This window comes from Helicoverpa zea, chromosome 25 (genome assembly GCF_022581195.2).
Source record: "Helicoverpa zea isolate HzStark_Cry1AcR chromosome 25, ilHelZeax1.1, whole genome shotgun sequence".
In the NCBI taxonomy this organism is placed as follows: Eukaryota; Metazoa; Arthropoda; class Insecta; order Lepidoptera; family Noctuidae; genus Helicoverpa; species Helicoverpa zea.
The window spans coordinates 3,787,252-3,803,619 of NC_061476.1; the positions used below are offsets into that span (position 1 = coordinate 3,787,252).

Genomic DNA, 16,368 nt, shown 5'->3' on the forward strand with positions numbered 1-16,368 from the left:
TTGGCAGTCGTTATGGGTAGTCAGAAGCCAGTAAGTCTTACCAAGGGGTGTTGGGTTGAGCGGGTAACCGGGTTGTGGAGGTCAGATAAGCAGTCGCTCCTTGTAAAACACTGGTACTCAGTTGCATCGTGACTGGAAGTCGACCCTAACATAATTGGGACAAAGGCTCTTGAGATAATAACGACAATAATAATGAGATATAGGCACCGCAGGACATCTAAGGCTGATGACGGGGAGTAGCGACCCCGCGGGGCTATATATACTGAGTTCTCCAGGGAGAGTATACTGTCCCCCATCTCCGGCCGGTCAGAGTGAACCATGACGGGGGTAGGTCTCACGCCTCTGGCTTGGCTTGGCCGTCCAGAGTGGAGTGGAGTGCTAGAGCAGGATTAGTAGCCCTGCTCGGAGGGTAAGTACAGGGAGCGCGTAATCTGCGTTTAAAGTCCGCCGAGGGATCCTCACCCTTCAGCCGCTCATGTCCCTGTTGCCCTCTTGTTGCTATTCAGTGACTGGTTCCCGGGGGCCCAGTAAGTGAGGTGGCGAGTCTCCACCTGCCGTTTTTACATGTACCAAATACATTGTCATCCACTAACATCCCATCACAATAGCCCAAGTAGTTTTCCTCCATAGTTAGCAATAGTTTAGCACCCAAACAAACAGATTACCTACAGTTCAGTTCGAAGGTAATTAACTGGCGGAGAATCTTAACACCGCGATTCAGAAATGAGACGAAAATGCACAGCGTTCATCATCCCTTATTTTATCACCCGTGGGGGTTGAATGGGGGTTGAATTAATCAAAATCGTATTTAAGCGAACGTCATCATAAAATTCTGATTCGTCATCAGGACTTCTTCATAAAATCTAAGAAGATGTATACAAAATTTCATCCCCTATTTTATCCCCTTAGGGATGGAATTTATCAAAATCCTTTCTTAAGGGTTGCCTACGCCATAGTAGCTTTATGCATGCAAAGTCTCAGTCCGATCGGTTTAAAACTGACAAAGTTTCATACAAACTTTCATCCCCTATTTTATCCCCTTGGGGGTAGAATTGATCAAAATCCTTTCTTAGCGGATGCCTACGTCATAACATCTACCTGCATGCCAAATTTCAGCCCGATCCGTCCAGTGGTTTCAGCTGTGCGTTGATAGATCACTATGTCAGTCAGTCAGTCAGTCAGTCACCTTTGAGTTTTATATATTTAGATACCTAGGTCTATTGTCCCTTTAAGCAATGAAAAAATCAAACTTCTAAGTTAACGCGATCAAAAGATACAGCAGTTTTACCGACACCTTAGACAAATTTCCGTCACACGCTAGGGAATCAAAACCTACAAGGTACTTCCCGTGAACTCAGAATCTTAAAATTCGGCACGAAGCAACGTTATATAGTACAGATAAAGGAAAAATTGCGAAAATGATAAATTTGAAGTTACATAAAATATTAAAATATTATTTTTGCTTACATGACATAAAATATTTTTTTAATAATTATAAACTTAAATTACTACCTACCCTTTTTCACATGAACGCGTAGAGATATTAAAGTTTTGAATAAAAAGTGAAATTCATATCAAACACTTCTTAAATATAATGGCCTCTAAACTGTGAAAAATTTTAAATCATTCAAAGGTCATTGGGCACCTTAGTATGAAAACCATACCCACGGCGGATACGAACGAAATATAGCACAGTATAATGATAAAGGCTCTGATTTACTATGGCATTAGCCGCATCAATGTGAACCATGGGAATCTAGAGAAAATCAGGTGTAAACATCAAATATTTTCCTCATTTCAATGGGGAATTTAAACTACCAAGTTTGACGGATTTGAGAAATCATTTCTTTGTAGTGAAAGAGTATACTCGCCGTTTATTTCCATTGTCATCAGGTCAGGATCTGATGATGGAAATCCTGAGAAATCGAGGGCAACTATCAGAAATTGTAGGCATGCATAGGATTAAAACTTGATTCTCAGATGTATGTCTGGTGATACTATCAAACAGTGAAGGTTTAGAGCTTATCTGATGATGGAGACGTGAGAAAGTCGAGAGAACTCGGTATGTTTTAGTTACGTCGTGTTTGGGCTTATATTATTCGTATTGACGAGAACTTTTCACAAAAGTTAAAAATAAAAACTTTTTACAAAAAAAAAAAAACAACTTCTAAAACAACAAGAAAACTGTTTATATGCATCGGTCTAGATCTCGGTGGTTAAATAAATATAGATGCATCCTCTAGACACCGACTTCTGGACCGATGCACCTAACATCTTTTGGGTAGTATTTAAACGCAAATCAAAAAATATCCTTTTTCTATGCAATAAGATTCCGAATTCCCATCAAAATTACTGATTGCACAGCAAAATATTCAACTCAAAATATCACTAAACACACTACAATTTATTTTTGCAGCGTACAAGCTTTTTCATCAATGCACAGCTAATAATCTTAATGCATATTATACATGTTAACTCTTTTTCTTTTAAATATAGCTTCTATTTTTATATTATTTACAGCAGTTTTTCTGAATAAAACAGCTTTTTATTAGTCACAGTCATCTTATTATTTATTAATTACGGCATAATGAGATCAGCAAAAAAACATAAAATTAAATACAAAATTGTGATTTATTGAATTATTTATAAGCGTTCACGCTTCCTTTTTTGCCCAATAGGCAACATTTTTAGCTTCTGCCGGTGGCGCCACGTACTTGAGTCCGATGATATGCTTGCACATACATACTTGTTCTTAAAAAAAATGGGGCTGGTGCATTGTCAGTCATTGTCAGTATTTCCTTTTAGCATACATTTCATATAAGTAGTCATTAAAAGGCTACTACTATAATATCATATTTCAGAATGTTTATAGTCAGAATCATCTTTTGGCATAGTTTTGGAATTTTTATTTTCCTGTAAGAAGCATGCAAGCAAGCCTGAAGCATGCAAGCAGGCATGCAGCATGTAAGCAGGCATGCAACATGGAAGTAAGCATGCAACATGCAGCAAGCATGGCTTCTGTCACGGCTCCGGCGCTGCGGGGCTCCGGCGGTCCCATGCGAGCTTATCGTCGCAGATGATTTTCACGCTCACCACCGCAGCTTCGGCTTACTGGCCGGCAGAGCCGGCCAGCCTCAACCGCGTCGGCGAGCGTTAAAACTACCTGCTCCTCAGCTCGCAGGCCGCCTCGCCCTTCCGCGCCTACGCGGTTTTGAATTGCACTCTAGGGGTAGGCAAACAAGACTACGTGGAGTCGGTTTTGCAGCGATTCGTTTTCGTTACTAGCTTCAATTTTTAATACAATGTTTTTTAATTGAACTCTATCTTACTCGCTATCTCTTTATCGCGCCACTCTGCACTCCAGTGACGAAAAAGTGCGCGAAGCCGCGAACCTTTTCAGTTAATTTGTTCTGGTTTTAGAAATAATGCAATGTGACAGGATTTTTTGTTATAATAATCATTAAATTGGCCGAGCATGGCTTCTTGAAAATTAAGACAAATATGATGAATAGGTTTTGTTGTACTTACTGGTTAATATGCGACTGGGATAGTTATTTTGCTATGAAATATGGAAAATTTGCTGTGCAGTCAGTATTAATGCTATGTATGTAGTATTTTTGTACAAGACTAAATTTAACTGTATTGCATTATAATAAAAAAAGCAATGTCATATTGATGTATCATTTCGAATTATCTGCAGTTTGAGTTTTGTTAAACATTTAGTTTATTTGTAGTGAAGTAAGTTATTTGATGTAAAAAAGAATATAAATGATGAGTATTTATTGATAGGCGATTATTTATTTGATATGCAATTTATAATATCCCACATCTTTTTAATTTCTTTCTTGCTTTTGTTTTCTTGTTGCTTTTTTATATGTTTGAAGTTGGATTTGTTTGTAAAATGCTACAAAATAAAATAATGCCGACTTTATAAAACAAAGAAAGGGACAGAATTACACTTTTGTCAAGGCTCTAGAAACGTAAAGCCAGCAGCCCCGAATCCTACTCTCTAGAAGTCGTTGTTACAATTCGACAGCTACAAGTCGTCAGGCGGTTTCGAAAAAAACCTGAAACTGGGGCTCTTTAGGTGATTAATCCCTCAAAAATAAAAGATCCCATTCCTGCAATGGCTGCTTTAACCCAAGTTAGTAGTGAATTCTCATCACCTAAAATAAAATAAGCTCCAACACAAGGTTACGTTATAAATTGTAAAGGAGTTCCCATAACTATATCTGATCTTAGCTGTCGATCCCACAATGGCAGTCAAACCTATCTTTGTGGAAAGTCTTCGCCAATACGAATAAAATAAGCCCAAACACGTGGTAGTTGCAACATACCGTTCAGGAGTTCTCTTGACTCTCTGTAGTCTCCATAATCAAATCAGCTCCAAACCTTCACTGTTTACCAGTACCCTCAAAAATACACTCACATGTCTGGTTATGACTCGATGCGTGCCTACAATATTCAAGAGTTGCCCTCGATTTCTCAGGGTTTCCAGATCCTCATCAGATCCTGGTCATCCGGATTGGCACCTTCCTTCTTTATGAAATGTCTTTAACAATAAAAACTAGCATTGCAACCTGTACAATCCTCTGAAACTGCTTGTCTTTTATATTTTTCAAACGATCCTGGACATTCGTCTCCATGGAATTTTAATAAAATATTTATATTCAAAGAAACGTCATACCATTCTCCACGATTTAAAACTACTTTGATTCATGTCCGCCACTTTTTACAAAGCGGGTCAGATATGCCCCATGACCTTTAAGACATAATTAGTTATTTTCAATCAGATTTCTGAATGATGACTATAAAATGTTGTATATAAATAACTTCAATAAAATAACTTTTACAAGGTACTGGCCTACTATTTTAGTTATATTATAAAATAAAAAATATTAACTATTTTGACTCTAACGAAATTACCATAACTATGATTGTTCTAAACTGAACGGTTGGCGCGAAACTCACTTTTTATCTATACAGCATTCGTACGGAACCCTCGGTGCGCGAGTCCGACTCGCACTTGGCCGGTTTATTTCGATGTACAATCCCTCACATACCTTTAAACTTGTATTTATTAACCCAAAGCCTAAAACAGATTTCCCTAAAGTAACCACAGTATGGGTTGCTTTACATAAACCTATTATTTTTGGGTAGACTCACAATCTGGACAACACGAACTAAATTAACTACATTCTATATCATTAGACAAAAATACTATGTTTACTCAATCTAGTTACGGATAACAATGTAAACACCTATACATGTAAAATCAGCAGGTATTTACCACCTGTCATTCTATGCTCAAAGAACGCTAGCCGCATGAATGCTTCCATATTCATACACGAGTGAACATGTTAGCTTATCCCGGTCTACATAAACTTCACCAAGGTTATTTCCTCTCTCTGCCATTGGACATGACATACATACGTACAGTAAACTGCCTCGTTGCTCTAGTGGTCGCAAGCGCGGCTGCTGGGCACGAGGTCTCGGGTTCGATTCACAGGTCGAGCCGAAATCGCTTTGTGGGTTTTACAAACTTACACAAAGCAGCTCGTATCCTGGAAGTTGATGATTGATTCACCCGTGCATCGGAGAGCACGTAAATGTCGGTCCTACGCTTGATCTCCACCACGGTTGCTCAATGCGGGTTGGCGATTTCAGACTTGACATGACAGCATCATCCTTCGAGCCTTTTTCCAACTATGTTGGGGTCGGCTTCCAGTCTAACCGGATGCAGCTGAGTACCAGTGAGTACAAGGAGCGACTGCCTATGTGACCTTCTCAACCCAGTTACCCGGGCAACCCAATACTGGGTAGCACGTAAATGTCGGTCCTACGCTTGATCTCCACCACGGTTGCTCAATGCGGGTTGGCGATTTCAGACTTGACATGACAGCATCATCCTTCGAGCCTTTTTCCAACTATGTTGGGGTCGGCTTCCAGTCTAACCGGATGCAGCTGAGTACCAGTGAGTACAAGGAGCGACTGCCTATGTGACCTTCTCAACCCAGTTACCCGGGCAACCCAATACTACCCGTAACGACTGCCAAGGATGTTCAATGATAGCCGGGACCTACAGTTTAACGTGCCATCCGAAACACAGTCATTTGTGTCTAAGATAAACTTAGTAATGTAGAGTGAATTCTGAGTAGAAGGGAACGTATGAATGAGCAGGAAGGAATGTATGAGCGATGAAGAGTGAAAGGGAGTGAATGAAGATGCTAAAGACGTTAAGATTTTAAGATTTGTAAAAGAAATAAAAACAGTGTTAAACTTTCTTCGCAGTGTATTTTTTTGCCACTAGATCCCACAGTAAGTACATACAAAGTTGCATTGGTACTTACCTGTCCTGGAATCCCTGGAATCGAACCCATGCACTTATGAGGTCGAGACTACTTTACTTGAGAGGTTGGTTCTTTACCCACTAGGCCACCACGACTTCCATTACTTGACATGACAGCACAGCCGTAAAAATGATTGAAGGTCTGGTTATATTACCGAAACTGACGTGTTCGCTTGTCATTTGTTATGGCTTGGATATAAACTATTAATCATATCTGTGTCTTGGATTTGATGGCATAAGGGGTCTTTTGCAAACTACAGGTGGGACACCCATTCAAGTTTTTGATGGCTGTCTGGAGTATTCTAAATGTTTATTTTTCTTTATATCATATAATTTAAAGAATATTGCGTAGTACAGTTCTCAGTTCTGGGAAGTAAAACAATATCAGTTTCTCAGCAATCCTTTGTTCAAAGGATCGACTTCAGTGTAATTTTCAAAGAGAAAAGCACTATAGATTGTTTGTGTTCTTTTCGTAATATCAACGCTAAACTTTACTGTCATCTATCTAGCTTCGTTAGTTTTCGAAACTTGTCTTATTTTTTTTGCGATCATCTATAACCTTCTCGCACAAGCTACATCAATACATAACATACATTTATATATAACAGAGGTTTAAATTGATAAAAAATAACTACATCCAGAACAATACCAAGATATACTCTTCTCAAACGTCTATTCCCTCTTCCAGATAATTTACCTAGACACGAGTCCAGCAGCAGTCTACAAGCAGCTCACAGATGGCTCCGACTGGTCCCTGCTGAACTTCCGCGACGCCTCCGGAGGTCCCCCACTCTTCGATATATCCCTCCTCGACGTGTTGCACGGCGTGAAGGTAGCCCATGATGCCAGGTTCTTCGACTTCGATAACTTCGATGCTGAACAGTATTTGTTTTATGAGGTGAGTGGGATACCATTGTTTTTTAAGCGACTTTCTAAAAAGAGGGTTCTTAATTCGGATTAAGAGTTTTATATACCGAAATCTATATTTTATGGTAGGTACTGCTGAGAAAGACGAATTATTGATATTAAGTAAGTTTGCTAGTATATCAGCTAGAAAGAAAATTATTTTAAACTTTGCTACCATCCAAATGATAATTCAATTAAAAGCGTCATTTTATAAGCCAGATCAGAAACCTAATCCTGAATTGAAGCACTCGGTCCTTTCTCATTTATATTTAACTAGCTTTTGCCCGCCGCTTCGCTCGCGTTAAGAAGTATACAAACTTTCATCCCCTATTTTATCCCCTTAGGGATGGAATTTATCAAAATCCTTTCTTAAGGGTTGCCTACGCCATAGTAGCTTTATGCATGCAAAGTCTCAGTCCGATTGGTTTAAAATTGACAAAGTTTCATACAAACTTTCATCCCCTATTTTATCCCCTTGGGGGTAGAATTGATCAAAATCCTTTCTTAGCGGATGCCTACGTCATAACATCTACCTGCATGCCAAATTTCAGCCCGATCCGTCCAGTGGTTTCAGCTGTGCGTTGATAGATCACTATGTCAGTCAGTCAGTCAGTCAGTCACCTTTGAGTTTTATATATTTAGATACTTTTACACAAAAGGCATTTTTACAAAAGCCTCCCCCTGCTTCCGTACTTAGGGACTGCTCGATTTACAAAAACCTTAAGGTTTGAAAGAACATTTTTTGCACTTACAATGAACCTTGGAACAAATAATTGAATAGTTTACAAGAATGTCGTCGACCTTTCACGCAAAGTGTGGGTAGCATATCCGCGACACAATTCGGACATCCTACACAACTAATAAAAATTATATTTATTGGCGTAGGTACTGTTAAATTGCTGTGAGTACTACCAAAAATATGGCAAACTTTGCCGATTCCAATGATTCTGCCACTGATGGCTGCATCGTCAAGTTCATTCAATAATAGTAATGTACTATCGAAACTGAATGTCGATGCAAAAATATAATCCAAGTCTAGGGGAATTTATTCTCCCTCCAACTTGGCACCAACAGACACATAGTAAGGGCCAGTTTCTTCATCAAAAGTTAAAGTAATGTCTAAAGTAAAAATAACGGTCAAATTCGTTTTTTCAAGGCTAAAGTGACAACAAAACTAATAGAAAAATTTAATTTGACCGTTACTTTTACTTTAGACATTACTTTGACTTTTACTTTGGCTTTAACTTTTGATGAAGAAACTGGCTGTAAGACACATTAAAATATAACATAAAAACTAACCACACCATTTAACTTTTCAGAAAGTGGAAAACGGCGACCTAAACTGGATCATACCTGGCAAAATGCTGGCCTTCTCCGGTCCCCACCACCGCTCTCGCCTCGACCGGGGCTACCCCCTCCACAGCCCGGAGCACTACCACGATTACTTCCGCAAACACCACGTGACGACCATCGTACGACTCAACAAAAAGTCCTATGACGCCCGGCAGTTCACCGCACATGGGTTCGAGCATAGGGAGTTGTTCTTTGTGGATGGGTCCGTGCCATCGGATCTGATTGTCAACCGGTTTATAAGGATCACAGAGATGGCTAAAGGTGCCGTTGCTGTGCATTGTAAAGGTGAGTTTTGGGCTGATGTATTGACATTTATTTTGTTGTTTATAAGCTCATCTTAGATCAGTGGTTCTTAACCGGTGGTCCGCGGACCACTGGTGGTCCCTGGAGGCATTCCAAGTGGTCCGCGAAGCTTTGCTTCGCGACGTTGCTATCCATCTTACTTGACCAACAGAAAAAGAATTAATGTTTGAAATGTAGCCCTTTTACGTAAGTTTTTTCTTAAAAAATAATTAAAATTTCCCGCTCGCTTCGCTCGCGTATTCAGAAACTATATCTCGTTTTAGCATTTGTCAACAAACAAAAACAAAAAGTTAAGTACGTTTGGGCTACATTTTACGTAGTTTTGGTACTGAGTCTTAAAAAATAATAAAAATTTCCCGCTTGCTTCGCTCGCGTATTCAGAAACTATATGCCCTCGTTTTTGCATTTGTCAACAAACAAAAAGTTAAGTAGGTACGTTTGAGATACATTTTACGTCCGTATGAGTCTGAAAAAAATTTCGCGCTCGCTTCACTCGCGCATTTGTAAGTAGTACTGATCCAAAAATTTAGAAGTTAGTAAAGAGAATGCAGTCACAAACATCTCTTTACATTAAAATCTGTAGCTTTTAGTTTTTTGCTAAATAATAAAGAAACGAGTGCTAATTATAAAGTGTGCTTGTATTCTTTATCAAAGAACCCTCAATTTAGGCAAACCAATGGGGTGGTCCCCGGCAAGCCAAACTTTTGGTAAAGTGGTCCCTCATGACAAAAAGGTTAAGAACCACTGTCTTAGATGTTAATGTCATGTTATATACAGAAAGTGCAATAGTTACAACAAAAATGTCGTAGAATCTACTTATGGGCTCTCAGACTGCCGGAATTCACCGCGCAGACAAAAATCTTTCGCTACAAAAAAGACAAAAAGTTTTCTATTCACTTCTTCGTCATCGCTCAAATTGGCAGTTGTTAATTGTTGATTGTCCCGCGCAAAAGAAAAGTTATATGAGAAGCCCCTATAAACATTATGTTAGTGTTTATATATTGGTTATATATTCTTTCTTTTCACACTGTCTATCTGTACCTGTCTCTTTTATTCTAACTCTCCCATAACGGGCCTGCTGGAAGAAATTTCTTTAGAGATAAGCTGTACCCTTGTACAATTGTTTCTATTATTCATTCTTGTTTGTGTTTTTATGTGTACAAAAACGATTAAATAAATAAATAAATAAACACCAAAAAATTTGAGTTCGCCTCCAAGCGTAGAAGCTAGTGAAAAAAGTCATTTTCGGCATGCAGTTCTTTACTTATTGCCTTTTTAGAGTTACATTGTTAAAAAATGAAAATATCACTTCATTTAATAGCAGTATCACTCCAATCTTGTTCTATATGTTCCCAGCGGGCCTCGGTCGTACAGGCACCCTGATCGCGTGCTACCTGATGAAGCACCACGCCTTCACTGCGCGCGAGTCCATCGCGTGGCTGCGTATATGCCGCCCTGGATCCGTTATAGGCCACCAGCAGTGGTTCCTTGAGAAGTAAGTGTTATATGCAACTTATTTGGATTATTTTAAATATGTATGTTGTAGAATGTCAGTTTAAATGAATTAAATGTTTTCTTCCTGACATTGACAATTGACGTTTAGTGAGCTTCGTGATTAACGCTCATTCCTTCTCTGTATGAGAAGAGGCATATGCTTTGATGGTGAGAGTTCGAGTTATGTGAACCCCGAAACATTGTCAAGTTACCTGATACTCAAGTATGACCGATTATGAGATATTTTGACTTCCTCCTGTTATATACCTTACCGACTAGCGAAAAGGACTATGATAACTAAACAAATGACAGACGGTATCAACGGCTGAACGGCCTTTCTGAGATTCCCGGGGAACTTGCTACGATAGATCTACGGATACCGTGCTAACTTGGTCGATTTGTGCGGCTTTTCATACTAGATATAGGCAAGGTCAAGCAACCAGGCATCCGATATTATTTTACCTTTCACATTAACATTTATTTTGAACATATTACCTTTTCCCCCAGCGTCCAGCCCCGCATGCATGCAGAAGGCGAGTCGTACCGGCGCCGACACAACATCACCACGCTACCCGTGTTCCCGCGCGGCATCTACAGCGAGCCGCCCGCCGAGACGCTCGACAACAAGCCTGTGCTGCACACCAGCAAGCTCACTAACAAGGTAACTACATCCCGCAGCCGGGGTAAACAGTAGCCGGACTATCTAACACTGAGAGAGATTTTCAAATCGGATCGATTCTTGAGTGGTGACACACGATGTGACATCATATATCGGGTTACTGGTTAATATATGTCGATTATACCAAGAAAAAAGAAAAATACGTGATAATAAAAAATGCATTTTTCAAACAAAGTAAATAGAATAAAAATGTGCGAAAATTAGAACACCATATAGAAGTCAGTCATTACAAACAGCTGAAATTCTCCCTTGAAAACTGACAGTTGTCAACTGATCAAAACATTCGATACTCCTAACTTTATCTCTGCTTTACACATGATGTTGTAAATTATGAAAACGAAAAATGAGTCCTGTGGCTAAACCACTGAATACATGTGATAGAATTTAATGTGATTATGAACGACACACCCGATATGTATGTTACGCGTATATGAGACATCATGGTTCGTGGGTGATGGGACCTCTATGACAGTGACACTTATGTATGCAGGCCGAACGCAGAGCCTAGATCCCACAATACAGGAAATCCTAGTGTGGGATCTAGAGCCTCAACCATTGTAAAAATTGTGTTCTTAACAAATATTTATTAATTTTCATTTTTTCATATATCTAGCTATCTAACTATTAATTTTTCCATGGTGCAGTAACCTAAAAAAAAATGTTATGTTGTGTCTTCCCCGGCATTTCGAAAATATTGCTCTAAATAATCATTTCAATAACTATTTACAGTTGGACAACGCTAACGTGTTGAACGCGAACGAGACAGACTCCGAGAATAACGTCACATCAGTGATTGGCAAGTACAAGACTACCCCCACTCCTATGCTACCCACTAAGACCGTGTTCGCGCCAAAAATGAACTACATGATGCCTACCAACAACATACGCAACGCCAACAACACCAACTTGAAACAACCGCCGAGAATCATCAACAGTACGCTAAAATCTCACTACGCGTCCAAAACTTCCACCTTCCCCCCCACTAGAAGTGCCAATTCTCAAGCCAATAAACTTGCCGGGGGAGTGAAACCGTTCACTGGTAAGAGTAGCTTCCACGGCCAGAGAGCCAACCTCGCCCGCCCTGCCCTAGGCTACACGCACGGCGCCAGCCCACTCAAAACCTTCACCAGGAAAACTGTCAGCGTCAACAAAATCGCCAACAACGACAGCGCAGTCGTCACAACGCTAAACAACGTAACTTCAACCTTATCGGCGCTGACAGAAAACTGCCATTTGAACGGCAAGAATCGTCTCCCGTCTGAGCCAAACTTAAAATCAGTCGTCCAAAATAAACCTACTAACTCGAATTTGACCGCTCGCAAAAAATTGATAGTCAGGTCAAACTCCAGCTCCCGTAAGAAGGTACCGAAAAGTAATTTGCCTAAAAGCAGTCTTGAATCGACGCAGGATTTGTCTTCCAGTGACACAAACGTCACGAACATTTCTGCGGATTCTCTGGAAACTCCCTTCAGGTTCAGACGGAAAAGGGACAAGTCCAACAGTCCAGAACCTATGGACTGCATCACAAACTCTGTCATCACAGCTGACGTCACACCTGATAATTTCGAAGAGACAAACAACTCGCAAGGAAATAAGTTGTATAAGATAAAAGCGTTGAGGAAGAAATGCCCCGCGTTCGGCGTCAGTTTGCTGAAGAAGGACGGCGTTCAGACGCGGTCGAGTAGTTGCGCCAGTAGCTCGACCGTCAAGAAGAAATGATCTCTGTGAAAGCCCGACAGCTAGTAGTGTTCGTGTCTAGACGTATAGTGTAACGATGTGCATAGCACTCGACGGTGTTGTCGTTTATACTCTTGATGAATTTGTTTAGATGCTTCCTAACATTTTTTTAACAATCGACTGAACTTTTTTATTATTGAACTCATATCAAGTTAAAATCTGCTATAAATGACACTTAGTCTAAACAAATTCATCAATGTTTTTGATGTATAGTTGTTAACGCTACTTGACCCCGCGGAAAGCCTACTGTAATCTCATTAGTTACTACTGACGTGAAGTTAGCGAGTGGTCGATTGATTGCCTGCCGAGTGGATCATTATATGTTTTATATTTGTTGAAATACTTAAGTTACAATATTTTGTGGCATTTTGTGTCCGTAGTGATACATACGCTCTGAACAGAGCATTGGAAAGTGTTCAGTGAAATATATACACATACAACAATATAAATACATATTATATAATATCAACAGTTGAATATATTATAGTTGACTATATATACTTTGAATATCGTGCCTCTGTTATGCGGTGCATTCACGTAGAATGTCATTGAAATAGAGATTTTATAATAAGCTTGCTATACAGACAATCAGTTGATCGGTAGTGTTGTAAGGAGAAATATTTTTGTAGTTAAAATTAATAAGTGATTACAAAATGCCATTTTCTTTAGCTTTTATTGAGCCTTTTGTTGTTTAGATTTATGAATCGGTTGAATATGTTACATTTTGTTGTCGTCTTGTGATCATTATCAGTTTTATATAATATAGTATATAGTAAGTATGTTTATTCGCCATGCTCAGATATTTTATGAACTGCTATTATTTTTGTGATTGCTTGATGTACACTGAGACTTGGTTTGTGCAATATAAAGCGTATTTTATATAAACTAGTTGACATATGACCTGACATTGCCTTGGATATATTTACTACATATACCGCGATGAGTCTTAGGTATACACTTGATAGTTTTTATTGAAATAGTCTAATATAACAGTATATATACAATAGTATATAATTTTATACAGTATAGTACTTCTTAGTGTGCATTAATTTAAGACGGTTACGTTTGAAAGTTGTCACAAATGCTGTGTGAGGGTAGCTTAACATTATAATGTTAATGTTAGCTGTAGACGTGTTAAGTGTTTATACGTTTTTAGGTGAAACTAATTATTATATCGTAGCATTGTTTAGTCACAAAATATTACAGTTGCGGTGGAAAAATAACTTCTATCACCCGACCTTTGCTCTTGTAAATGTTATGGTAGATATCACAAAATTTATAGTATTGTTTTTTTTTTATTATTTGTGTATAGATTGATTTACTTATATGCTTGTTATCGTCTGTTACTGTACTTTATAAGTATTTTATTTTTTTCGCAGTATTTTGTTTTGAGAATTTTTTAAAATATATTTGTTATATTTTGACCGCAACTGTCAAAATGTTGAAGCCTATCTGAAGTTCCAAACTGTACGAATTTACAGTGTCATATCAATTTGTACACGCTTGTGTAACGCGTCCTGTCGCGGGCGACTATGCTTCTGAATTAGTATTTTGGTGCCTACAAATACAAAAACCTATGTGTTGTTTTGCCTACTAAAGATAGAATTTTGACCTTTAGAAGTAATATCCAGATAAGTATCTGTCTCTAAGGGAAAATAGTGCCGTCTCTAGCTCATATAGCGCCTGGGTGCAATCATTACCCAAGCGCCCTCTGTATATTGGAAAATTATGAGTAGAACATATAGATAGAAGTCCTAGAAAAGTTTTAAAGTCCTCAAATATCTTATTTTCTGTAGTATTAGTTGGTTGTGTGGACATAAAATAATATATTTTTAATTCTGAAACGATGGTATTTGTAGGCACTAAATGTTACAAAATAACTATAAATTCATTACTGTTGAATGTTGTGAAGACTGTTGTCTATGCCATTTATCGTAATAGTATTATTTAATTAATCTGTACTTACAGTTTGATTCTTAATTAAATTATAATTATTTGTTACATTAATAGATAAAAATAAAATTATATAATTTACAAGAGTTGTTTATGGTTGTCATTCTATTTTCTTTCTAATGTTCCTTTTGATAAGTTGTTTCAAGAAAATATTTTGTAATTACAACTCTTTATTGAAATTGATTTCGCGTGCCATTTCTTTGAATTAAAATAAATATATAGATTGAATTGTAAGTACAGTGAACAGTATAATAACGATACGCTTTAGAGGTGCGGCAGCTAAGGAAGGTGATTTGTTCTCTAGTAATCTGTTGTCGATAATTTTACTGTCATATCGATATATCGATGTTTGTTTACCTTGCACTAATGTTCATAGATGTGTAAATAGGATATTGGTTTTGTTAAATTCTTTCTTAGTGACTTGATATTTGGGCGCGTTTTAACCTAAACAATTTTTAAAGGAATATTTTATCCTCTGTCAACTCAAAGATAGAAGCACATCACAAAGTTTCTTTTGAAGAATCATGATTCAAAAGTTAATAGTTTTGACTCTTATAAGCGTTAAGAAATAAAATTATTTCCTTGCACTTAATTCAGCCATTGGTAAAAAGGCGCTCGAATATTAATCACTATAATAATTATTATTATTTTCTAAAAATCTTCATTTCAATCATTTGTACAGTTTTATCAAAATGCAGTGTTATAATCGCAATGTTTTTGTACTATGTATTTAAAAAAAATTTTTTATTAATTTTTATCATTCGTTTTTTTTTGTGCCCTAAGGTCCAAAATACTTTTGTTTTTTATTCTCCGATCAATTTTTCCTTCTATTTTTATTCATATCTGTTTAAAACGGTGTTTTCATTTCAAAAACTTTTTGTGTTATCATTGAAAATTTTGGTATTTTATCAATGTTTTTGAAAGACCCTAAGGCAGTTTTCGAAAATAAAATAAACATCTTTAATATATTCTTCTATTTGGGACCTTGTGGCTAAAAACTGCAATGGTGCAAGACTGTTTGATTTCCACTTTACTTTAAATCACAATTACACTAAACTTGGATTATTAGATGCATAAAAAAAATATATATGTAGTATAGTAAATAACGCTTGCTTTAAGGACAATTGCTTTGTGAAATATTTTTGTTTTTATTTTTTATTATATTATGTATTCATATTGCAATCACAATACACAGGCGTTTATTAGTCCAAGTTTACAATCAAATATGCGAAATATAATAATTTGTAAGAGTTGTATTTTTATTGAGGATATTTTTATAACAATAATATGTTGGTGCGCAGGAGTGGATGGATAAGGGACCAGAGCGTTGTAGAGATACAGAATTTGTATTGTCATTGTTTTGCATCTGTTGTCTAGATATAGTTTAAAATATTAATTATGTTGTGATCTTGAGATCTAATTAGTTACTAATGTAATGTGCACTTACCATAGGTATATATTTGTATATAACCGAGGTATCACCAACGTTTCGTGGTGTACAGAAATATGCTTCTGCTTAATAAAATTAAAAAGATATATTCCAATTTATTTTTGTTGTTTTATTTACATTGTCTAAAATAGAGAGAAAGGGTAC

General features: G+C 37.6%; 1 protein-coding gene across 1 annotated transcript in view; it reads left to right on the plus strand.

Moving 5' to 3' along the window:
* LOC124642624 (dual specificity protein phosphatase CDC14A-like) overlaps positions 1 to 16,322 on the plus strand; it is a 36,518-nt gene extending 20,196 nt beyond the window's left edge. Inside the window, exons 4-8 of the mRNA XM_047181140.1 lie at positions 7,038 to 7,247; positions 8,575 to 8,893; positions 10,268 to 10,406; positions 10,913 to 11,066; positions 11,814 to 16,322. Of these exons, the coding sequence (XP_047037096.1) occupies positions 7,038 to 7,247; positions 8,575 to 8,893; positions 10,268 to 10,406; positions 10,913 to 11,066; positions 11,814 to 12,803 (1,812 nt within the window). The 3' untranslated portion in view covers positions 12,804 to 16,322. The remainder of the gene's footprint in view (positions 1 to 7,037; positions 7,248 to 8,574; positions 8,894 to 10,267; positions 10,407 to 10,912; positions 11,067 to 11,813) is intronic.
* The last annotated feature ends 46 nt before the right edge of the window (positions 16,323 to 16,368 follow it).